At 49.5% G+C, this 22,854-nt stretch overlaps 6 protein-coding genes across 6 annotated transcripts; 2 read left to right on the top strand and 4 right to left on the bottom strand.

Moving 5' to 3' along the window:
• Nucleotides 1-8,280: 8,280 nt before the first annotated feature.
• FSUBG_9767 (uncharacterized protein) lies at nucleotides 8,281-10,173 on the top strand (the record flags this gene model as incomplete). The annotated part of the gene is made up of 2 exons (XM_036688315.1): nucleotides 8,281-9,056; nucleotides 9,111-10,173. The coding sequence occupies 2 exons, from the start codon at nucleotides 8,281-8,283 to the stop codon at nucleotides 10,171-10,173; spliced, it is 1,839 nt and encodes a 612-aa protein (XP_036534766.1).
• A 2,333-nt stretch (nucleotides 10,174-12,506) lies between these two features.
• FSUBG_9766 (DSF2) lies at nucleotides 12,507-14,359 on the bottom strand (the record flags this gene model as incomplete). Its single annotated transcript, XM_036688314.1, has 7 exons — nucleotides 12,507-12,690; nucleotides 12,764-12,828; nucleotides 12,988-13,038; nucleotides 13,092-13,150; nucleotides 13,201-13,234; nucleotides 13,296-13,509; nucleotides 13,716-14,359. The coding sequence occupies 7 exons, from the start codon at nucleotides 14,357-14,359 to the stop codon at nucleotides 12,507-12,509; spliced, it is 1,251 nt and encodes a 416-aa protein (XP_036534765.1).
• Nucleotides 14,360-15,510: 1,151 nt separating this feature from the next.
• On the bottom strand, nucleotides 15,511-17,054 carry FSUBG_9765 (YTH1 3' processing complex; the record flags this gene model as incomplete). The annotated part of the gene is made up of 5 exons (XM_036688313.1): nucleotides 15,511-16,198; nucleotides 16,244-16,355; nucleotides 16,407-16,832; nucleotides 16,880-16,954; nucleotides 17,006-17,054. The coding sequence occupies 5 exons, from the start codon at nucleotides 17,052-17,054 to the stop codon at nucleotides 15,511-15,513; spliced, it is 1,350 nt and encodes a 449-aa protein (XP_036534764.1).
• Nucleotides 17,055-17,482: 428 nt separating this feature from the next.
• FSUBG_9764 (tho complex subunit 7 mft1p) lies at nucleotides 17,483-18,547 on the top strand (the record flags this gene model as incomplete). Its single annotated transcript, XM_036688312.1, has 1 exon — nucleotides 17,483-18,547. One exon carries the CDS (start codon nucleotides 17,483-17,485, stop codon nucleotides 18,545-18,547), a length of 1,065 nt encoding a protein of 354 aa, XP_036534763.1.
• Nucleotides 18,548-18,707: 160 nt separating this feature from the next.
• Nucleotides 18,708-19,112, bottom strand: FSUBG_9763 (beta-tubulin binding protein; the record flags this gene model as incomplete). The annotated part of the gene is made up of 2 exons (XM_036688311.1): nucleotides 18,708-18,875; nucleotides 18,936-19,112. 2 exons carry the CDS (start codon nucleotides 19,110-19,112, stop codon nucleotides 18,708-18,710), a joined length of 345 nt encoding a protein of 114 aa, XP_036534762.1.
• Nucleotides 19,113-19,701: 589 nt separating this feature from the next.
• FSUBG_9762 (cohesin complex subunit SCC1) lies at nucleotides 19,702-21,607 on the bottom strand (the record flags this gene model as incomplete). Its single annotated transcript, XM_036688310.1, has 2 exons — nucleotides 19,702-21,291; nucleotides 21,344-21,607. 2 exons carry the CDS (start codon nucleotides 21,605-21,607, stop codon nucleotides 19,702-19,704), a joined length of 1,854 nt encoding a protein of 617 aa, XP_036534761.1.
• Nucleotides 21,608-22,854: the final 1,247 nt, after the last annotated feature.

The raw sequence follows: 22,854 nt of genomic DNA, 5'->3' as shown, positions 1-22,854 counted from the left end.
TACGACTTAGTGTGTTGAGTAAACGCATCCCCATCTCGTATTATATCTGCATTCTCCGAGACCACAGCAGAGGCGTTTGCACGCAACGGCGATACACTGGCTTGACTGGGCGAAGCGTGTGCGAGCATCAGCATCTGAACTATGGCACACGTTGTGCTGTTGTTGCCCTCGTGATAGGAGCATCTACCGAAGCGGATTTGCTAGTCAATTACGAGATCTCTTGTTGTGTGACTGGTGGACCGAGCTGATATGGGTGCATACAAGAGGCGACGATTTCGAGTGACGCAGGCCGTCCCAGACTGTGGAGGTCCTTGGGAGACCAAGGCACAGAGATCTGATGATAGGGGTACATATATGAACTGGGAGCCATTTCCTTGACACGCAGAGATACATAAATCCGTTCTCAATAGTGTAATATCAGAACCTATCGCCAATGACGAAGCACAAGGCCCCATGGTAACAAAAGCGATTCGTGGGAACGAAACTGATGACATGGCGCAAAACGCCCGCAGACGATTTGGCTGACGATAATTTGAAAAGCCACCAACAAGGGTGATGTGTGTCCAAGGCACCAGTTACCAGTGTAACGATGTTCACGACACAATGACACCGCGAGCCCATTTGTTAGGTACGGTCAGACTGCTTTCACAATGCACTCGACATAACCTAGCATCGGACAGGTTCAGCCAAGGACTGAACTATCGATGTGATTCTGGTTCATGATGGCGGCGTGGTGCTGTGTTTGTGCATGGGATATCTACACCAGAAGTTCTCGATACCGCGAGCCTGAATGCATCTCCGCCAACTCCTCTTGGCCATATGTGCCACCAGCTTCGAATGAGAAAAAACATCGAGATGTATTACACGCCAGTTATGTTAAACACGGAGCATTGCGAAGGCTAATAGTGTATTTGAGGTCCTGGTGGCGCAGTCCGTGTATGTATCCTGGAACCAATATCCCTTTTGCCCGGATAACTTCGGTGTTGTCCCTTGATTTCCGTAACCGCGCATTCCAGAATGCATGCATAGTCATAAGGGAGAATACTGCCGTAGAGAGCTGTTGGATATTGGAACTGTCATCCGTTTCAACCCGCTGCCCGGGTACCCCCGCTTTCCTTCTGTCAAAACCTTGTAGACCAAGCCTTTTGTCTAAGCCACTTGTTTCAGAAACATATCCGCTCATGAGATCAAGTGGCTGACATGCCTTTTCTCAGCTGTCAGGGCCGTGTCCGGGACGCAGTAAAAAGCACCAGGTTCTGTCTACCATATTCACTGCTGGCCCTTCTCTAGATAGGATAAAGAAACGATCGGACGACTGCGTATCTGGAGCTAGGTCAAGTACACTTAAGCTCAAGTCCTATATTTCCTTGTCTTCATGCGCTTGATGATGCTCAAGGTATCAGAACTTAGTTAGTTGACCGGGCAGAATGTCCGACGTAATGTCCGTGATGCTCCCCAGAAGGCTCAGCTATCAAGTACCCTTAACGGTACTTGGCAAGGGGATGCAGTAAAACCTAGGACCTCTATCCTAGGTGACAAAAAGCCTTAGGTAAATTTAGGTAGAATTAGTGTAATTTAGTATAATTTAGCCATGATATAGAGGATCTTAGATTAAGTATTTTTGACAACTTAGTTTAATGTCAGAAGTCTTCTTACACCCTGAGGCTTGGATAACTCCTGATAGCGAGGGTGATCTACTGGCCGACCCCAGTGTCAGACGCTAAAAGTAGTTAACAATTGCTATACAAGATGTGTGACTCTATCTAAAACAGCAAAGTGGATGATATCATGGATCGTAGTTTTACGAATTTGGCTTCCATGCTTGACTAATACATACTGTCGTGTTCGAGAGGTAAGGAAGGTTGCATGGATAGCCTGGAGGCCGGTTGCTATCAATGCCTTCACTTCAAAGTATTCGGTATGTTGATATGCAAATGATACCCCAGCTTCGCAAAATACACTTGATTGGGGACCAAATTGCACTTGCAAAACAAGACTAGTCCATATAAAGACAACTCGGTCTGTTTCGTCCTCCAGAAGGCAACGTGAGATTCCTTGTTCCAAGATGTTGTGAGCGTCATTGCAGCTTTTCGGCTGCGACATACCTGTCCCACGTTAACATTCTGGGTTACCAAGTTGTATTGTCGGCGAATCTTTATCCTGGAATGCCGCATGTGCCAACTTTTAATCCCTTAGGAGAGATTGTGGTGTGGACAATTCCATCATGCTGATGTCCGTGAGTGTTTCAGATATCGAATACTAAGGCGCGGGGGTTATAGACACAGCGCACCTCTGTCTCCGGGATTCCCAGCCGCAGCCTCGTGATATGACATGATACTCGTCAAGGCTGACGCCGTCAAGAGCCTGGAATCCCTGCTCAGAAACAGCAAAATCCAAAACAGTGGATCGTTATGCTGGAAATATCTTCGCATACGATGAACGTGGGCCGAAAACTCGGACAGGGATCCAGACCGCATGTTCGGGAGATACCCTACGCCACTTGATAACTGAAAGAGAGGTAACCAGTTAGTGTTCCAAGCTCTTCTTCTAGGTGCTGGTGGAATTCTTTGAGTGTGCAAAGTGACTCTAGGCCGTAGTAAAATTATCAGCGCAACGGGGCCACCGTCGGTCAGAATGAGCCCTGGATGATGATATGTGAACGTGAAATGGAGAGAGACGCAACGAGATATCAAATATTCGAGTCTAGCACTAGCAAGACCTGCACTGCTGTTCCTGTTATAGAAAGAGTGTCATGGAAGGCTGCGTCACGAATAATACCTAGGATATCTCACGGTTGTCTTTCATACCGGATACATAACGAATATGATCCAGTATCGGAAACAAGATTGCGTTAGATCAGGGGAACCGAAAAGCATGTGCCTCTGAAACCGAAATGACTGAATTAGAGAGGTTCTGCGTTGTCGTGGGGGCTAGAGTGAGTGTCCGAAAATCGCAGCCTCTCTTCGAGTCATAATGGCGGTATCCCTATGCTCACCAATGGGATATGGCGAGGCAGTTGGGCAACGACTTTGGGCGCCCTTGATATCGGATTCACATCGGCATTGGTGAGCAATGCCACTGATGCTACGATGAGGAGGCCATTCAGAGTCGTAGCAGACCCTGTCTCATCGAACCCGTTTGTCTCAAAAGGTGATGAGGCTCTCGATATGACCAAAACGTACATTTCTGTAGCCATGCATGGGGTTCAAAGTTCTGAATCGTCAAGGATACGCTACATAGCCCACTTGGGTTATGGACGACCAGAAATGGCTAAGCTGCATGCGCGAAGCGCAGTCCTGATTGCCTGGGCAAGCAGTTTAGGGATGGAGCAGGCCGAGCAGGTCTGCCTTCTGGGTGAATGAAGCCGCAAAACTGCTCGCCCTATTTAAATGATTGGATGTCGTGACAGATTGGGCAGTTTTGAAAAGCGCTGGCTGTTTACCCAACTTGACCCTCCCGGAAAAAGATCCGGAGATCCATGGTAGTTAGTAGCAAAAATGCTCGCACACTTGATCACCAAGTGATAAGAATGTAATACTTGGACAAGCATATGGGACTTCATATGGGACTTGAGATGACATTTGCATCCCTTTTCCGTCCGCATAAAACAGAAGCCTGTGTTCATGATGCAACCATCGAGATTCGGGAAGCATTTTGGATAGATAGTCTTTCGTTCTGGAGTCCAGTGTGTGATTTGATATTTTCCGTTACGCGAGAAGGGTCCTCGGATTTGAAGCATGGACCCAGGTGCATACCAAGCACGAGGTGTTTGGACCACAGATCAGTCGAAGCCATGACGCTAGACCATCTGGTACTGTATCTGTCAAAGAGCAAGTCAGCAGGGTATAGAAAAGCAAGGTGCCTAACATTTTCTTGGTCGGCTAAGGAGAGGACGCGCACGCGTAACACACCGACAAAACAAAGTGCTCAAAAGAGAAGCACCACGAGCGGCCCATTATGCGACCGCGAAGCACAGTGGATCCATGATATCAGGCGTATGAGCCTAGTGGTTAGAACTAGGGTCGTAGAGGGCGTGCAGTAGGAGCGTGTGGGAGCTGAGTCGCAGCCGTCTCCCCCAGCCACCCACAGTGACGGAAGCATCGAAGTCTCAGTGCATGATCAAGAGAGGCATCTCTTGGCTGATGAGCTATTGGAGATTCCGCAGGTGAATCAGACGATAACAGAGGCTTGAGGTGTGATATCGATGGTGTTCTTGCAGTCAAGAACAGGATTTGTGGTGATTGTGTGGTATGGTCTGCAAACGGCACTCGTTGGGACTTCAAGTTCCGAGAACTGGAAAGGCCAAAATGCCTACTTATCTGATAGAAATCCCTTGCCTGGGGCATCTATTATCCAGAGCTGTCCCGTGTTCCTCGGCTCGGTTTCTTCATTGGAAAATCGCCCTGCTAAAGTAAGTCGAGACCTGCTCGTTTGCCGCGTGTTGCTACTTCGGCTTGTCGAGCATAACTAGGGGGCAATCAGAATGGTTTCCCTGAAAATCGCCAATTTTCACAGAGTGGACAAACACGCGCCAGGATGAAGCCAGTTGGGATATTCATTGTGAGGCGACTCCATTATGCCATGGCGTGTAGTTTTCCACAAATTTAGGACGGCTCGGTGTTCCTCGCTAGAACTAAAAAAGAATAGCAGTCCCTGAGGACGGGGCAGAAGACGCGCTGTCGGACGCGCTGCTCGCGTTTCATATTGTGTTGTCTCCTCCAGTTGTTGCCTTGTGAAATAAAGACTGTTACGAGTTATTCGTTGAAGACGAGCAGGCCATGGGCAGCTGCCCATGGCCTTCCAATCCCATCAGCCATCGGGACTTGGGAGGGTACGTCGACACGTTCTTACCCCACGTCCCAGCAGACTGGTCAATAGGAAGGCAGCCATTAGTGTTAGTGGCTCTCGGCTGATGCAGAAATAAAGCCCAAAGCTCTGAGGACTAGCGTCCGTTTTGGTGCCCAACGTCTTGGAATTTTCCATTGTTAGGTTTGCTGGGCTTTTGTAAACAACCTAAGTGGCCGGGCCGGCCCAGCAGCGCCCGAAGCTAGACCCAATGAGACATTTTGGAGTCGAATTTAGAAGTCGACGCTCCCAATGAGAGGCTATAATGTCGCAGGTCTGAGTAAGAGTTTCTTACCGTCTTCAAATACGGCGGTACGGAGTACGATGCTCCCTTGTTAGAGGTGCCGATATCAGCCTGGAGAGTATCAAATTTAGCACATGGCTTCCCGCCATTAGACCCAGTCCTATCCGCTGCCTGTCAACAGGGTTGGGGTTGCCTTACAGTCTCCCTGGCATAATGGCCTCATTGCTTTTTCCTTCAGCGGTTCGAAAGCATGTTCTCTATCCTCCTTCATTGCTTATTGTCGGTCCCGGCAGTACAGTACATAAACATATTCCCCCATGTTTCTTAATCCTTGTAAGATCATAGTCAGCCTTCAGCCATGACACCATTCATGTGTAGCTACTGGCTCTTAAGAAGCGTGGGTTTACTGGGATAGTGGCAAGGTATCCAGTCTAGACATTTGAAGAACAAGAAGATCACAAAGCATGCATGGAAAAGCCCGAGACGATGGCCTCATCACTCGCGAGGATCACTCACGACATGTATTGGTAGCGGCCCAAGGGGGAACAAGGCCAAGGCTGGTGTACTGTACCTTTATGTTACAAAACAGAGCAGCGGTCAAGTGACGACGGCCCATTTCTGGAGCTAACAGCAACATACGCCGCTGCTAATTGTTCACACGGGCTCCATGGCTGACAAGTAAGAACGAATAGCATTCACGGTCATCCTCCTCTTGAGCCCGGCTTGGATGACACATGAGGAAAATCCCCTGCCTGGTGTGCTAAACTAAGCTCATTTTGTATTGAGAAACGGGAAGTCGGTTCACATCTGGAGATCTGGTTGACATCGTGGTGTAGCTGTCACAATCTCTCGCCTCTGCGGAGTTCTGTCCTCCATTCCCATACTGTTACGTATCGTTGGTTTCCACCGCAACGATAATTGATAATGGAGTCGTTGTTACAGATTTGGCTGGGCACATTGAAACCCATCACCGCTACTATGACTGATAGCCGATGGCGGCGATGTCGATGCTGGTGACGGAAGAGATCCGATGAGGGAAGAAACATCGGCATCGCCAGTTCAGTCTAGGTAGGTAGGTATCGCGGCCTAGCCCCGTCTCATCTAGGTAGTCTTCTGGCTCTTGCCATTGAAAGCATCTTCAGCCTGGTTGGACCCCAAGTTTGCCTGGCCGATTGAGGCCCCCCAACCCTGACTTGCGCCTCCACACCCAGATAGATCGTCTGCGACGCTGAGTTCTTATTCCCATATCATATTGGATACGGCTCAGACGGCTAAATCGATGAGACGCGTGCTGCTCAGGAAGCTCATTCACTGGCTCATTCGATCATTAATTCATACACTTTCTCTCTCTGGTTGATCTGATTTCTCATTTCCCATCACCGTGGTCATGCCCCAGTAAAGCGCTTATGAGATCTGTTGGCTAAGGGAGCTATCATTTGAGCAGATCATTGAACCTACCTAGACATCTCCTGTGCCGAGAAAGACGGGCCAATACAAGGCCCCGGTCTCTGGTGGACCATGACCATCCTTGATCCTCCGTCTCGCAGAGGTGCCCTGCCAAACCGCGTTGCTACAAGTCTGGCATCGCCGGCGTGGTCTAAAATGCCAATGGATGCTTGAATGTCTGCTCCACAAGAGTAATCGCCGGCTACTTGCCCCGTCCAAGTACATAATCGAAGATTGTCCTCGCTTTGATCCCAAAGTAGAAGTCTGTTTTCTTCATACAAGCCCAGTAACTCATCATCTCTGCTCATCGTCCTATCTTGTTTATCAGGATTGCAGACTACCTACATCAAGGTCTCAATTGCACCATCCACCACACAAAGCTTTATAGTGCACACTTCACACATATTACCTCAAAAACGGCACCATCAAAGTCAACCCTGGACATCATCAGCACCACACAACGCCTAGCCCACACCATCCTAAAGCCTTAGGACATATTGTTGCGCCGGTCTGCCGCTGTTGTAAGTGCTCCTTATTTGGTCATTGTCTATTGCGCGGTGCTAGGCTTCTGCACTGCATTATACTGCATTGGAGAGTGTCCAGTCGCGCGCTTGGTTTCCCGTATCCTTCTGGCTCGTTATTGTTGGTTATATTCTAGTGAATCGGCCATTACGCTTGTTGCCATTCCCGTCCTTTCCCGTCCTCGCCGTTCGGTTGTCCGGCGTCCCGCACATTCCATTATCTATTATCCCATCTATCGCCAGCCTCTTCTTCACTTCCTTATACCCTATATTCTTCGTATATTCCTCCCATTTTCCTACCTTGGTACATACCAGGATTCCAAAGTTTACCACCTTATCCTTGGAGGCCGATTTTGAGCCACCTGTGCACAAACAATACTCTACGGGAGAAGCTTCGTCTTTAATTTTTGCTGCGTCTGCGCTTCAACATTGCGAGAGAAAAGACAAGAGCTTGCAAGCCCATCTCCTTCATTATCACCCGTTCCATTCAATTTAGTAGGTATCCTGGCCACAAACTGGAGTACCGAAATACTCGAGAGGTACGAGCCATCCCCCCGATTCTCCCGCCGAACACTGAGTCACACTCTCTGTACTCCGTACCCTTTTCGCATCCGCATCGGCCTGGCTTGGCCTGGCCTGGCACTTAACCCCACCCAAGCACTCTCCGGAGGGTCGGGCTTTCTGGCTTCCTTCCAGGTTCTCAAAGCCCACCTCACCTCACCTTACACGCCCCTGCCCTGTCCTGCCATTCCTTCCTTCCCTACAAGTGAGGTGAGCTGCTGGATGCTGGGTGGGTGAAAACTTGGCAGGCTGCCAAAAATACACACCCGTACCCGTTTCGTCCTTCACCGCTGCCCACACTACGGTTCGGCCTTGCCCACCAAACATTGTTTGAGTCTCCCGCGCGCAAAGAAAAAAATAATGATACCTTAGCTTGGGTACTCCAGTACTTTATTATTTCGCGCCCCTCCCCCGAATCCCAACCTCTTTTCGCTTTCCTCTGTGCCTCTGTGCTCTTCACATTGATATTGATTGATATTGATTCCGAATCTGGGTCTTCTTCTTCAGATTCCACCCTTCCCTTCTTGGCTCCTATTTTCTCTTTGCAGCCTTGCTTCCCTGCTTCCACTGTTTCCTCTAAACTTCCCCGCCCTGTTCTCTTACATATACCCACACAAGACCTCACTTAACACACACTCTCTCACTCAATCTCACATCACCACAATGACTTCAACATTTCAAATGCAACAACCCTTTTATCGTCCAGCCTCTCTAACCGTGGATACACAACACGCACAGAAGTACTTCGAAGACGAAGACAACAGTGTATTGGACGACAACATTCTTGAACACAACACAATCGATTCGGGCTTAGAACTATCGCCCCCCATGGCTGACAGTCGTCGAGAATCCTTTGCTGTCGGCCCTCCTCTCTTCTCACCAAAACAAGAGGACTGGCAATCCGTCGAAATGCAGTCGGTTTCCTCCAACAATCCTTTCTTTGATCAGCATAGCAACAACCCTTTTATGCGCCCTGATCACACTCAGAACAATGGCTTCGCTGCCACTGCCAACTGGTTCGGAAACACCTCCGGCACTTGCACTCCTCTGAATCCCTTCGATGGTGTTCCTGCTGAATATGACGCCAACGCCTCTCTCTTCCACCGACCCATGGCCGGCCCAACACCCTTCACAAACCCTGGGAACATGTTCCCGTCACTTCCCGTCGGCTCCCAGTCTATCCCCACATCTCCCCAGAAAGAGTGGATGACCCCTCAGCAGCCCATTAACAAGAACAAAATGCGCCCTAACAGCCCCGGTCTCCGCTCTCACAATGAGATGCGCCGCGGCGACGGTATTCGGAAGAAGAATGCTCGCTTTGATATTCCAGCAGAGCGGAACCTCAGCAACATCGACCATCTTATTTCTCAGTCCACCGACGAACAAGAGATTAAGGAGCTCAAGCAGCAGAAGCGATTGCTCCGTAACCGACAAGCAGCGTAAGTACCGTCAACATGAGTTTACTTTCAAGATTTCATGCTAACTATCGTCAGCCTTGACTCGAGACAACGCAAGAAGCAGCATACTGAGCGTCTAGAGGATGAGAAGAAGCAATATACCGCTCTGATGACTGACATGGAGGAAGAGCTGAAGATGCTCCATGCTAGGGTTGAACAACTGGCCCTCGAAAAGCAGGAATGCATCAAGTTCATTGAGACCCAGAGGTTGGACAAAGAGGAGATGATCCGTGTTCACACTAATGAGACTGGCGAACTGAGGAAGAAGATCAGCGTTCTCACGGACCATGTTCAACGACTCGATAGCGCCGTTCCCGCCACCGGAGACAATGGCTTCTCAAACGGCTTCGATGCCATGGACGCCATGGACGGCTTGGGCATGCCTGGTGCATGGGATGCTTCGAACTTCCTCCACGATTATCCAGAGCCTGAAGTCAAGCAGGAGATGGCTATTGTTTCCACCAAGAAGAACGACAACCCCTTCGTCGAGAGTGAAAAGCCTGCCGCCCAGGGTGGCCTCCTCTTCATGCTCTTCCTCGTCGGTGCCTTCGTCCTCTCCAGCCGCTCGACCCCTGCTATTCCTCGCGTTTCCGAGGATGTCAGGGCGGCCTCGGCCACCATTCTCGACAACGTTCTCAAGGATGCTGGTGTCAACTCTCAATCGACCAGCCTGCAAGCTGCCCCCCAACCATCCGGTGCTGCTAATTGGGGCAATACCATCTCCATGAATGACATGGCGATGGATGGTGTTGCACCTTCGATGCTCGGTGAGCTTGGTGACCAGCTGACTCAGCCGACTCAGGAGCAGACCAACGAGCAAATCTTTTCTCTATCAGCTGCTCAGTATAATGGTGTCAACTCCCAAGACTTCCTCCAGAACGCTCCTGAAAGATCATCACCCAGTCAAGGTCGCCGAAATCTAGCCGAAGCACTTGCGACGATGCGAATTCCAAACAAACAAAACGATGCAGCCGAAGTGTACACGCGCTCACTTCTGTGGGACCAGATTCCCAACGATGTTGTGCGAAACTTTGCGAAAATGGTGTCAGAATGCAACAGCGCGCAGAATGAGCAGCAATGCAACGAATTAAGGACATGAACGAAGACACGAATCAAGAATATAAAAAAAAAAGTCACGATGACGAATTCACGGCTTAGCCTCGAACGGCTTTGAATACTTGTTCTCATTTTTCTCTATTTCCTTTTTCTTTTGTCACTTATTTTCCTTGTAAGTCGGCTATTTTCCTTCCTCTTAATGGGGGATGAGCTGCCATATACTCGATGTCGCTCTCGCGCACTCCAGACATGTTGCTCACGCACCCAAATGGATGGTTTCTTGTCTTCCTTTTGTCGTTTCTTGTGGATTTCCTATTTCGGGGTCTTTCTGATTTCCTATGGATCGAGCAAGCGAGCGTGCATTGATTTGTTTTTTGAGTGATTTTCCCCAGCGTGGCATCGGTTTTCCTCTCTCGAAATTGGATACCTCTCTTTTGGTAACGGCGAACGGGATGTGGTCGATGTGGACGGGTGTGAACCAGATTGGGTGTGTGGACACTTGCGGCGAAACAGCAGCCAGCAAGAAGGAGCAGGCAGATTCTATGAGGGCCCAGTCCATGAAGAGTCTTGATACTATCGCGGTGTATGGAAAGGATATGGATGGAGATGGAAATTGGCATACGTCTGAAGACGACAATGACTGAAATGGTCTATGATGACGATGATACGAGCTCGTCGATGAACCATTTATTTGTTTGTTTGGAATTAGTTCGATTCATTACAACAACCTCCGGTTCCAGGTGATCTGGTTAGTTGTACAATATTATATGGCATGGATAATTATCTGGAATTACATAGTTTTCACGCGGCGAGCATCAAACAAAGAATACCTTATCCATCTCAATAGTTACATTCAGTATTTGTGACGATCATGATGCCGATGTTACCTCGTGAACAGTTATGTCATATCATCGGATATCTGCTTAGGCAGACTTTTATTTATACACACACTCATTTTGAACGGACCAGGTCCCAAAAGAGGAAGGGGAGCGGGTGCTAGTTTTGAAACGAGAATTGATAAAAGATAACTAGCGGGTGAGACATATGCTAGACCGGTCGTCGATAATAGGCTAGAAGATGTAAGTGGTGGGTGTCAGCGCGAGAGGGTGGTTTGTCTTAGACAATGTCTTGCCAATGCGCGGCGCTGGGACGGCACGGGATGCGCACATCAGCTAGGTAGATGAGCGTATGTACCTATGTACGTAACTGAGGAGTTGACTTGATTTGGCGCGCAAATAAGAATGACAATCAAGTCTTCGTCTTCTCACAAGAGGCTAACGTTAGTTAAGTAGTAGGCCTCATGTTTATGCCGATAGTCTCAACACGTATATATCGACTCTGCGCCACTATGGCTTTGCTCTTTGATATGGGGAATCCTTGAACTTGCCGAGCGTGGCTACATTGCATGTCATTGCATTACAGGGCGTTGAGCTGAAGGGATAGCTTTAGCTGGGGGTCTTGAGATTATTCCCTCGGGTTCTCGACGCAAGGAACAAACGCACTTCTTGGAAAATAAACCTATCACTGGCCATGCATGGGATAAAAATGCGATGGTCTTGAGAGCCTGAGGAGACGAATGGACCAAGTTCAAACGCTGGGTTTTCAATCACTAATTACAGGGTATGGCGCTTCCAAATCCATTCACTATTGCCAAGCTCCCTTCTCAATATATGACATCTCCGCCTGAAGAAAGATGAGTTCACTTTGATCCTATAACAGGCCCGCTATAGCGATGAACCGTGACAATCCTCCGTGCACCCTTGGCCATGTAGGCCTCGACCGGGCCGTGTTAACAGGCCGCATGACTAAGACGCCCAATAACAATGTGAAGGCTGTTAGGCTACCGACGTTGGGCATCAATAATAAACGCCTTGTGGGATTGGTAGGGTTTTTGTCACGAGGTCCAGAGTGAGAGAAGAGGGAAAATGCATCGCGAGATGGCGGCGATGGACGATGGACGATGTACGATGCACGGCTGCTACACCAATGGTCTTAACCGTAATGATATGTAGAGAACCACTCAGATAATGTGTTGCGATATGTACAACAAGACGCAAGGTGGAAATACCCTGTACTCTATCTATATACTCAAAAATAGTAAGATGTCGAGACACAAGCACACACAAACCCCCACAGTCTTATCTGCCCAACCGTATCTAGCAAGTATACATATAGGTATGTTGATGTGAGCAAGACACCCCTAAATCAGTTACATCAATACGGGATAAAGGTTGGCTGTGCATCCAAGGGGCGAATCAAAACTATGTGGTTGACTGTCTCATCAACTTCACCTCCTCCTCCAGCTCCTCCTCTTATACGGCATATATGTCGCGGAGATGCACCTCTCAGTCACAGTGGCACATGGCTACAGTTGCACTACTTGCGGTTGCCCTCGCCCGGAGGGTCGTACTTCTCCTTCCAGATCCTAATGCAAGATGCTTGAATCAGCGGTTGTCCATCGAATTGTATGATGCATGATGGGGGGTCAAGACCAATCGATAGAACGCCCTCCGTGGCACCAGGTCCTGTAGCTCCCGGGCAAAGCGGAGTCGACGAGAGCCTATCGAAATACAGATCGCCACAACAACACTGGAGGACGATGGGCAGAGGGAGGTTCTGGCCTGTGGACTTACCAAGAGTTCCCTAGTGTCTTATTACCGGCCTTCTCAGCCAGTCGATAATACCGAGCTGCAGCGAACTGTACAGGACATCAGCCTCATGCAAAGAATCAAGCATCATTAAACGTATAGAAACGGTCAGAGTCGATGACAGATTCTGACAGATTCTGACAGAATGAGTTGGGCAGTGAGTTGGTTTGGGTGCCGGTTTCTCGACGAATCAAGTGACCCAGGCTCACCGAGAGCATCTCTGCAGCCATGGCCTCGATACGGCTCATGTACAGAGTGCTCTTGAACCGGCCAGACAGGCAGTCATGAGTAAATGGCTTCTGGTGCAACATACCTTGTCTTTCTTACACCCGAAGCCTTCGACGTAGCACCAGGCAATCTCGTTCATGGCATCTATCAAATAGTGTCAGACTGTGTTCTCAGCTCGTGCATGTACGACTTACCAGTATCTCCTAGATTCGCCGCAGTCTCATAATACTACAGTGAAGCCAATGGTCAGCAATTGATGCCACTCCCATAAGAGTCAGAGTCGACGTACCTGCTTGGCGGCGTAGGCATCCTTTTCAATGCCCCAACCATGTCTGAAGCAGTTGGCCAGCTCGAAAATGGCGAGAACAAGCTCTCCCTTTGCAGCTCCACCCTTCTTCATGCCCGCCTGGAGAGCCATCTGCTCGATCGATGCAGAATTGGAGGCTGCAGCTGAAAGATACTTGACGGCACCCTCTGGATCTGGAGCGCAACCCCATCCGTGTCTGTACAACACGAGTCATGTTAGCGTTCGAGACATGTAAATCAACTCATCTCGATAGATTAGATCGCAAGACAAGACAAGACAAGGTTGGTACAAGGTTTCGGGTATCGCTCAACGTGAGTATCAAGGTTTGGAGTCTCAACCGTCTCCAGAGCTTCAAACTCTAGCTCCACCCGAGACATTGATATTCTATCCGGTGTTACTCACCTTAAAGCAAGGCCGTACAACACTTGGCTGAGCGGGTTGTTGGCGCCTTGAGGATCAGCCAGGCGCCCAAACATGCGTGTCGACAACTCCAGATTCCCCTCCTCGTGCAGGCGAATGGCTTCTTGAATATCCTGATCAATCTGCTGCGACGAAACAGCACGCTCTTCGCCTCTACTGCTGTCCGAGGGCGTGCCAGGCCTGCTGTTGCTCCTGGCGCGGTTATTCTGACCCGCCAGCATAGTCGCGCGCTTCTCCCACTGCGCCTCATCTGATGTAACAATGTCGGGCAGGTTCTCGGGGACGTTCTCGGACGATGGAGGTGCCCGGCTCAGGTGCAGTCGCTGAGACAGACGACGGGCGCCGCTCTCTTTCTTTGTCTGGCTCGACTCTGAAGCAGAGCGCGATCGACCGGATCGGAAGACATCGAGGGATCGTCGAGGCTTGTCTTTTTCTTTGGGTTCTTGGACTGCGAGATGTAGATTGTCGACAGACTTCAGCGAGGGCGGGTAGATGCGCTCTTGGGTTGAGGTATCGGAGCGGATGATGGTAAATTCGGGGGCTGCCAGGTGATCGATAGTGCCTCTCTCAGGCGGTTGGCCTGTGGAGAGGTCGTCCTTCTTCTTGAGAATATCGCGTATGCCCATTTTCGCTAATGGCAATGGTAATATGTACTTGAGAGAGGTTTGCAGGGTTGTAATCAGTGACTAGGTATCTGTATTGATGACAGCCCAGAGGCGGATGGGCCCGTTCATAAGGATCTACACAGCGATTCGCGAAGCAAACAACCCAATCGAGAACGAGACGACGGGATCAACGAAATAAGCTAAAGATCAGGTCAATACCGTCGAGTCGAGTGAGGACGGCATGTTTATTAAGTTGCTGGCGCTTTACTCATTCCTCCAAAGTACCGCAAACAGACACGAGTAAAAGGCACAGGCAGACCGAGATGGATTGAGGCTGAGTCGAGGCTTTGTGGTTTCTTGTACCAGAACTGTCATTGAACCTGCACGATGTGACTGGTGTTCTCAGATCTCTGGTCTGCCTACTGTAAGCGCCAACAAAGATCAGCAACTCCTGGTTCGTTTCAAACTTCAAAGAATACTTAGGTACCTAGAGCCATTGTGGTGTACAAAGGTCAAGATAGGTAACAATATATCATAGTTTCTTATAAAGATGTTTTCCAAATCGGGCCATAACCCAATCTCTCAAGCTTGCTTTCAATAAGATATGAAGCTGTCCGTTTGCTCTCATGTCAAATAAGCCAAGTCAAATGTTCAATGCACCTGTTGGGCTGTTACTAATATTAGCTAAGTCCCTTGAACCTAACAATGCCCCTCATCCTTGATGACATACATACAATGCCACCTTGTTTTGCCCGCGTCCAAGGTACCTCCCTATCAGGACAGCCAGGAGGGGATCCTGGATCTCCATTCAACCTAGATATTTTACAGTAATCACCTAGGTTATCACTAATACTGCCTTATGGTCATACACAGTAACGGAAACAGATTCTTTCATTCAATACATATCTACTATCTTCGGTACTGTTTTGAACACAGAATGTGTTCATAATGATGACCGCATGCTTTTGCTCATCTTTTGTTTCTTTTCCTTTGTTTAATGATATGCTGGTGGCATTTCATAGCCAAAACCTTTACAGGCGCCGATAAGTCATGGGTATCTTGAAATCATTTACCAGAATCCCGTCCCAGTCTCCAGACGCCAAGAAAGAACAACAGGCTGAAATCCGAGGTTGTCTGCTTCTACTTGCTAGAAACAGACATGATGAATTGATCTAGATCGATAGGAAGTCCTTGTGTTCTTCAAAATCGGAGAGGTCCGAGTCTGCATCAATGAACTCGGCAACTTCATCTGAATCAACATCGTCGGAATCAGCAGCTTCGTCATCACTTGAAATGTCTCCAAGAGGCTCGCCAGCGGCATTGGTTTTGTTTCGAAGGACGCTTGCCCTCTCACGGTGTGGGAGCTTACATCCCTTGACCTTACAGCGGCCGGTATTGCTAAAGTCAGGGCACTCAAAAACGTGACGGTCAGTACACTCTGCTCCTATCTCGCAGTACCCGTTGAAACCAAAATTGCGACAAACTGGGGCGGCTGGGGATGCTTTAGAGTGAGTATAGGGACAGTCAGCCTTGGCACAGTGGCCTTTGGCAAAATGCAAACAGTTGGGAGTGCGCTCAGGAGTCATGTCATGGGAGAGGTCACAAGACTCGCCGTTGACACATTGCCCATCTTTCAGTATATCTTTACAGAGTGCCACTTTGTTCGGGTCGTGAATGTAGCGGCACCGAGGGCCTTTGGTGCATGATCCTATGTGCAAAATACTCGTCAGTTTCGCCCCATGGCCACTGGGCCGGTCTAGGTAAAGGAGATGTGTAGCACTCCAGCCTGGGGAAGAGAAATTACCAGTCGTTGAGAAGATTTTACACAGTTGATTTATCTTCTTGACCGTGCCGGTTCGCCTTGACCTTGTCAGCAACTTCGTCTCACTAAAAAGACCTTCGTACCGTTGGTCGTTGACGAATCTGTTTGCAACGAGGTTTCCTGTCTTGGTTCGGTAAAACTTGACCCCAGCAACAGTGGCAAACTTTGGAGTTCGTGAGGAGGAGTTGAGGGCATCTGCAGCGGGTAAGGCACAAGCGTCAGAGTCGCACCGAAGTTTGCACGCACCAGGAATCTTGACAAGCTTCTTGCCACCGTCCATAACGCGGAATTGGACACCTTCGACGGTGAGCACGTTGCGGTCTGCGGGGTTAGTCTGCGCACTCGAAGTGGTAGCTTGATGCTTCAGAAACTCGTTGAATTGAGCCTTCTCGCGTTGCCGGCGTCCACTGATCCTTCTCTGGCGTGTTTCTTCCATGGCCTTGGCTCGATTCTGGGTTTCCTTCTCGTAAACGTTGGCGTTAATGAGTTGTCGGTGGCGATCGGTTCTGGAAACCCATCCAGGGGGTGTTTCAGCGCCACTACTGGCAGACCGAGAAGCAGTTGAGTTGTCGCCATTCAAGTGAAGGGACCGGTTGTGATGCGCCGTAGGGTGGCGGCCGATTCTGTTATGGCGAGCTGGGTACGGTGAGCTCGCATGTCGATAGGAGTTTTCTGGGCATATCAGTAGTGATCTCCCTTTAGGGCAAGTTTCCGCATACGACGATGATGAGCAGGATGAAGGCTTGGAGATCCTCGAGAGCCCGCTTGCTGGTTCTTATGTCGGTTGATCTGGCCTAGGATTTATCAGCAAATTGAAATTACTATGATGCGCGAGGGGCACAAACCTGCGACTTGACTGATACGAGCCAGAAGTTCTCGTTCCTCTTCTGACATGTTGTTAATGGCTTGATGCGACGGAATTGACTGTGCCTTTGTAAGGGGCGCAGTGGCTTTAGGGATAAAATTAGTAGTGTTTGGGATGGATTATTGCAAGTTGTATGTAAATAACAGTGAGGCGTTGAGCAGTCGGAGGCGGGTGGCAGGATGCATCATCAAAGAAGCATTCTTAGTCATCATCACTCCGAAGTATCATTGGTTGGCTGCTTTCGCATCTTGAAACGCTATCACAAGGCTGAGCTTTGTTGTCAATCACCTTTCAACTTCCTCAAAATCTATTCATGCAAGGCTTAATCAAATAATATTCTAACGATTGGGACGCGTCGCGACCGACATACTATCTTTCTTCGTCTTTTCTGCGGATCTATATCCCCACGTAGAAACTACACAAACATTCTCATCCGATCGCGACTCGACCACAAACCATGGCATCCACATGGGATCTCTTGGATCCTGAGGAAGAGGCTGAGCTTCACAAGACTCGCCTCCTCAATGTGGAAGAGAAGCCTTTTAAGCGTCTCACCAAACGAATCAATACCATATCACAGCTCTTACTACCATTTGATCCTGCTATTAATGGAGCCAATACCTCTGAAGATATCAAGTCCAAACTCAAGCAGCTCAAGGAGGACATGAACCTTGACTTCGATGCTTTTGGCAGCAGTATCACGCGCATGCAGTTCCTCCACAACGCAAATTCTCAAGAACGCGAGCGCTACAGAGTCGACCAAGATCGTATCCTCGCCGATTGCCAATCAGTACGACAAAACAATATCCAACTTCGAGAGCAGCTCGAGGCAGCACAAGCCACCCTCGCACAGCGCAAACAATTCGATGAGCTAGCGGAGAAAATCACATCGAACCGGCTTCTTCGACCACGTGAAGACCAAATCGCCAACCTTGCTAAACTCGAGGAAGAGTGTCGAGAGCTAGAGCGAGAGAGCGAAACCTACAGCGAAACTTGGAGAGAACGGCGAGAACAGTTTAACAGAATCATGGAAGAAGGGATGCTCTTACGGCGACAGATTAGAGATGAAAAGGAGGAGGTCGATCGTCGAGAGGGTATGAATGAGGATGCCGAGGATGATGCCGAAGTGGACAAGGTCGGCCAGACACCCAGAAACGAACCGAGCGGTAACGCGACACCTCATCCCGACCTGGATAGCCAGGTGAAGGTAGACGGGGACGCAGGTACACCAAACCCAGAAGCTCTCAATGGAGGGACAACACCAATGAGGGATACACCAGGCCCAGACACGCTTAAGCCACCTTCTGGGCATAATGAGTCGCAAAGCCGGGGAGATAGCCAGGCTCCCAGTCGGGATGTTTCACCTATGCCGCCACACGACGAGCGCAAGGCAGAATCGGGAGAGGATGTTGACATGGAGGAGTCTGAGTTCAGTCGAGCCCAAGATGACGGAGGAATGACACCCCAGGTGACAGTTGAGCCACCTGAAAGTAATGGTGACAAGATGGAAGTAGATAATTAGGAGTTTCCACTCGGCTGTTTGCACTATCGATTATATCGTAAGATACCCTCATAAATGAAGGTCCAGAAGCGTTTCCCTTTGTGTTTTTACTAAGCGTCTTCTAAGTGGTATCGTAAAGTGTCCTCCCTTTGTTCTGCTTCATGATTCTATTAGGATCGGCCTATGTAGCTTTGGCTTTTACCAGCGCTTCCTTGGCCTGCAGCACCTGGTCCTCCGGAGCGTTCAGCTCTTCGCTCACGGCGAGTTGCTCCGCCAGCTTCTCAACAGCGACAGCGATCTTTTGTCGTAGGGGTCCGAACACGGCCTTTGTCTGCTCAAGGGCAGTTTGCTAAGTTGCATTAGATCGACTTTCTTGGCCAAATACCAAGGTGATGGCTTTCGGACTGACCTGCTGTTTAAGCATGAACGAAGCGTTCTCATCATCGTTTGCACCGCTATCAATCTTCTCCTTCAGAGCCTTGATCTTGGCTTCCTCCTCCTCAACCTCTTTGTGGTATGAAGCCTCCTCTTTGAGCAGTCGGTTGACAGAGCCTGTAGCGATGGCGAGTTGGGAAGGCGGCGGCATGGTGGATTGGTTCGGCGTTACTCAACGATCGACTAGATGTTTGGCGAGTTTCGGTGTTTTTATGTGCAAGCCTGGCTCTTAGGCAATGAGAAAAGGGGCTTTTGTTATTTGGGTGCCTGCTTGGTGTCTGATGCCTGGAAAACGAATGGAGAAAGCAAGTGAGATCATGTTAGACGTAATTACGTGGGGGTTTAAATGGCGGGGCTCTTTCGACGCGCTTGACCGCGTTGAACAGCTGTGAAAGTATTTCACTATGGCATCACCGAGGTGCTGAGAAAATCTTTAAAGGTCGAAATACAAGTGACCGTTCTTTACTACTTAACTCAACTACTAATGCAATGTCCGACAGAACTCGTTCATAAAATAGACTGCTGCACGTCCACCTCTGCCGTTTTCCCAAAGAGCTACGACCAATCCATCCAAGTACCGCAAGCCGTGGTATCTCCCGAAACGCCGACAACACCATCTGGGCGAACCCCTGAGTGACTGCCCCAGAATGCTGGAATTCAATAGTTTATATAACCTGACATACGCCGCCCATCCAAGTTTTCGTTAAGATGCAATAAGCAAAACCGCCCGACCTGTCAGGTTATGCTGAAACAGCAACTGCTGTTGAAGCAACTGCAGCATGCTCGGGCTCGTTCGGGGCGTCATTGTCTTGAGACATCTCACCACCAGCTTCTCTTTCCGCCCAAGCTCCCCAGAGTCCACGCTTCGCCCTTATCCGGATGTCATCTCCTAGACCAGGACCCTGCTCGACTTTGATAGCATCCTTGGTCGCCAGAACCAGACATTCAAAGAACATTTTGGTAGCATCGGCCTTGGTGGTCTGTTGTCTAGGACAGAGGTTCTGGAGGAGAACTGCTCTCTGAGTTCGCTTGCTGGGGCTGTCAGCAGCATCATCACCAAATCGCTCTCGCAATTGGTGCACTACGTGTTTCGTGACTTGAGAAACAGGACCGCTCTCAGCAGGATGGACCAGGGCAACAGTCGTATCTTCAAAGCCAGGCATCATGGTTCCTGCATCCTCGTCCTCCATCTCATCATCGGCGAGGATTTCGTGGCGGCTTTCCTCTGGGGGGATACTCATTTCACCGAAAGCGCCCTCGAAACCAAGTCCAGTGTCTGAACCGACATCGAGCATACGTGGTGACTTGGAAGCGCCATGGTCACTTTCGACGTCAGCAATGCCGCTGTCACGCTTGCGCTTGAGCTCGTTCATGCCACGAGCAGTGTCTAGTGTGAGCATATTGCGAAGCTCTGGAGCCCAGGCTGAGCTTCGGCCTTCCCCCATGATTGACGACACGAATCCTCCGCTCTTTTGCATATCCATCAAAGCCAGAAGAAAGGGGTCACGGGGAAGGAATCCACCCTCCCTGATGATATTATCACGGTTGGCTTGCTGTTGCTTGATGTGGTTACTTGACAGAGCAATTTCTTCATCAGGTGTGAGGATCTTCTGTTTCTTGGCGCGCTGTGCTGGTCGTCGAATAATCTGGTCTTCCTCGTGGTCGGGTTCATAAAGATCCGCCATCTGGAATCTCGAGTGATCCTGTTCTAGCTGTGCAACCCGGTCTTCGTCGATGTCGGAAAGCGGGGACTCTGAGATTCGAGGAGGAGGGTAAGTTGCGATATCATGTACTTGGGAGACATCGTCAGGGTTGAAGTCGATGTCCATCAGGCCATGATCCTCGCCGTCATGAATCTGAACGCGCTCGTCGGGCAGATCTAAAGTCATCGCTCGATCGTCGTCCTTTTGGGGAAAATCAAGCTCTGAATCATCAATCTCGGGACCAGCCGCTGTGCGATCTTCCCTTCGGCCACCTTCGGGCTCAAGACCTGTCCCTTCAAGGCCAAGATCATCAAGACCAAAATCCAATTCCAGATCAATGTTCCCCATCGGTGCAATCATGTCATCTTCCATTCCCATGCCATCGTTGAGAAACTGGCTGTTATCGTAATCTTCCTGAAGGTTGATGTCACGCTGACTAGCGCGTCCTTTGCGGCCAATTGGAGCAGCAGTCACATCCTCCACTTGAGACAAAAGCCAGTTCGCGTCTGGTGGAGGAGGTAGTTCGAAATTATCGTATGGGGTGATTCTGTCAGGGAGGGTCAGGGATTCTCGGTTGGGGATTTGTAGGTTGACGGCCATGTCGTTGTTGCCCGAAGACCGAAATGCCTTGAAGGAGTTAGTGTACTCGGTCATGCAACGCATCATGGGAAGGGTTTACCATTTTGATCTTCATCATAGCTTCATTACAATCATCCAAAAGATAACGCGTCTTTCTTTGGTAGATTCGAACCACACCCAAAAGCAGCTGACTACTTAGTCGCAAGGCCATCGGCGCCTGGCTAGGCATGAGGATGGCCTCTACACTGTCTGTAACATTGGATTGGAGGATGTGATTCTTTGATAGCTTCCGCTCGAGGTTGGCAGAAAGCCAGACGCGGGCGAGCGGCCCGCTCTTGTTGAGCAAAGTCTCTGAGTAGAACATGATGCACTCGCGTAATTACGCGGTATAAAGGTAAGAAGAGGCAATGATCCACGCGAGACAGGAAAAGAAAAGGCTGAATTCCAATGTTGAGGGGTCCTTTGAGGTGCGGGTGGTAGTGATGGTTTGTGGGAGACCAAGAATAAGTTGATTAACACCAAGACTTGGGGCGCGTCGGGTAAACAAGCTCTTGGTGGAAGGATAGCTCTACGCGCAAAAGCAACGTCGCGCGTACCCCAAAAGCAAGAGGCAATGAAAAAAGGTCGCGAAGTATAACGAGAAAGTTATAGCGACCAAAATTCTGGCGATAGCGACGGTGTCGGGAGTGCAGTAAAGTGACAAGGCGTGTGCGCGGGCGGGATTATCGCGACGTAAGGCAGTCAAGGTATTTTATCAGAAGGGAAAATGGGACCTGGACCTTGAAGAGGGGGGATGCTCTGGTCGTTGTCCAACGGTAAATGGCGTGGCTGGGGGCATCTCAGGCCTGTGGGTGGCAGGAGTAGGCACCAATTGCGGCGTACGGAGACAGGTTTATCCGCAAAATGATGTGCTTTAATTGGTCAGCTATGATCATCGGCTAGCAAGGTCTCCCAACCAGCGCTGCCAAAATTTATGGATGATGGCTGATGTAACTGGAGTGCTTGGATCCGTCGACTTTTCTGAAACTGAGGTCATCACCTCATATGACGCCCCTGGATCCTTTATGATGATGATAGTTAGTTGCAGTAAGTCTATGATGTCCTTCTTTCTTTGCGGAGACATAAGCGTTTAACATGAAAAATCGACCGTCTTTGCCAATATCCATAGGATTACTTACATCATAGGCTCTACAGGTAGATGCCCGTACATTCTGTACTCCGTACTCGATCAATTATTAATTACCCATGCAATATCTACACCTAGTGTCCCCAGAGTTGCGGTATTGGCTGTTTCTTTAATCAGTTGTCCCAACCCAAGTAGTCCGTCATTGTGGCTTAAACCTGCAGCCAAAGCATCAATGGCCTAGCATTGCGAAGCTGGGCGGGAATTATTTAACGTTACCCCAAATACAGAGCCAATCTTGACTCGTTCCCTAAGCCAGATTTCGTCTTTCAGGTGATGCTACTGGCTGATGAGCTTCTAAAGTCGATATGCAAGCCCCTGGCAGCCTTACCGAGCCTTGAAAGGTACTAGCTCCGACCCGCTCATCGAAGGACAAGACACATGGACATGTTAGGACAACCTTGAGTTCCGTTTAGGTCTCCCAACAC

Source organism: Fusarium subglutinans (genome assembly GCF_013396075.1).
Source record: "Fusarium subglutinans strain NRRL 66333 chromosome Unknown NRRL66333_c0000155, whole genome shotgun sequence".
In the NCBI taxonomy this organism is placed as follows: Eukaryota; Fungi; Ascomycota; class Sordariomycetes; order Hypocreales; family Nectriaceae; genus Fusarium; species Fusarium subglutinans.
This window is presented reverse-complemented; position numbering and strand designations above follow the sequence as displayed.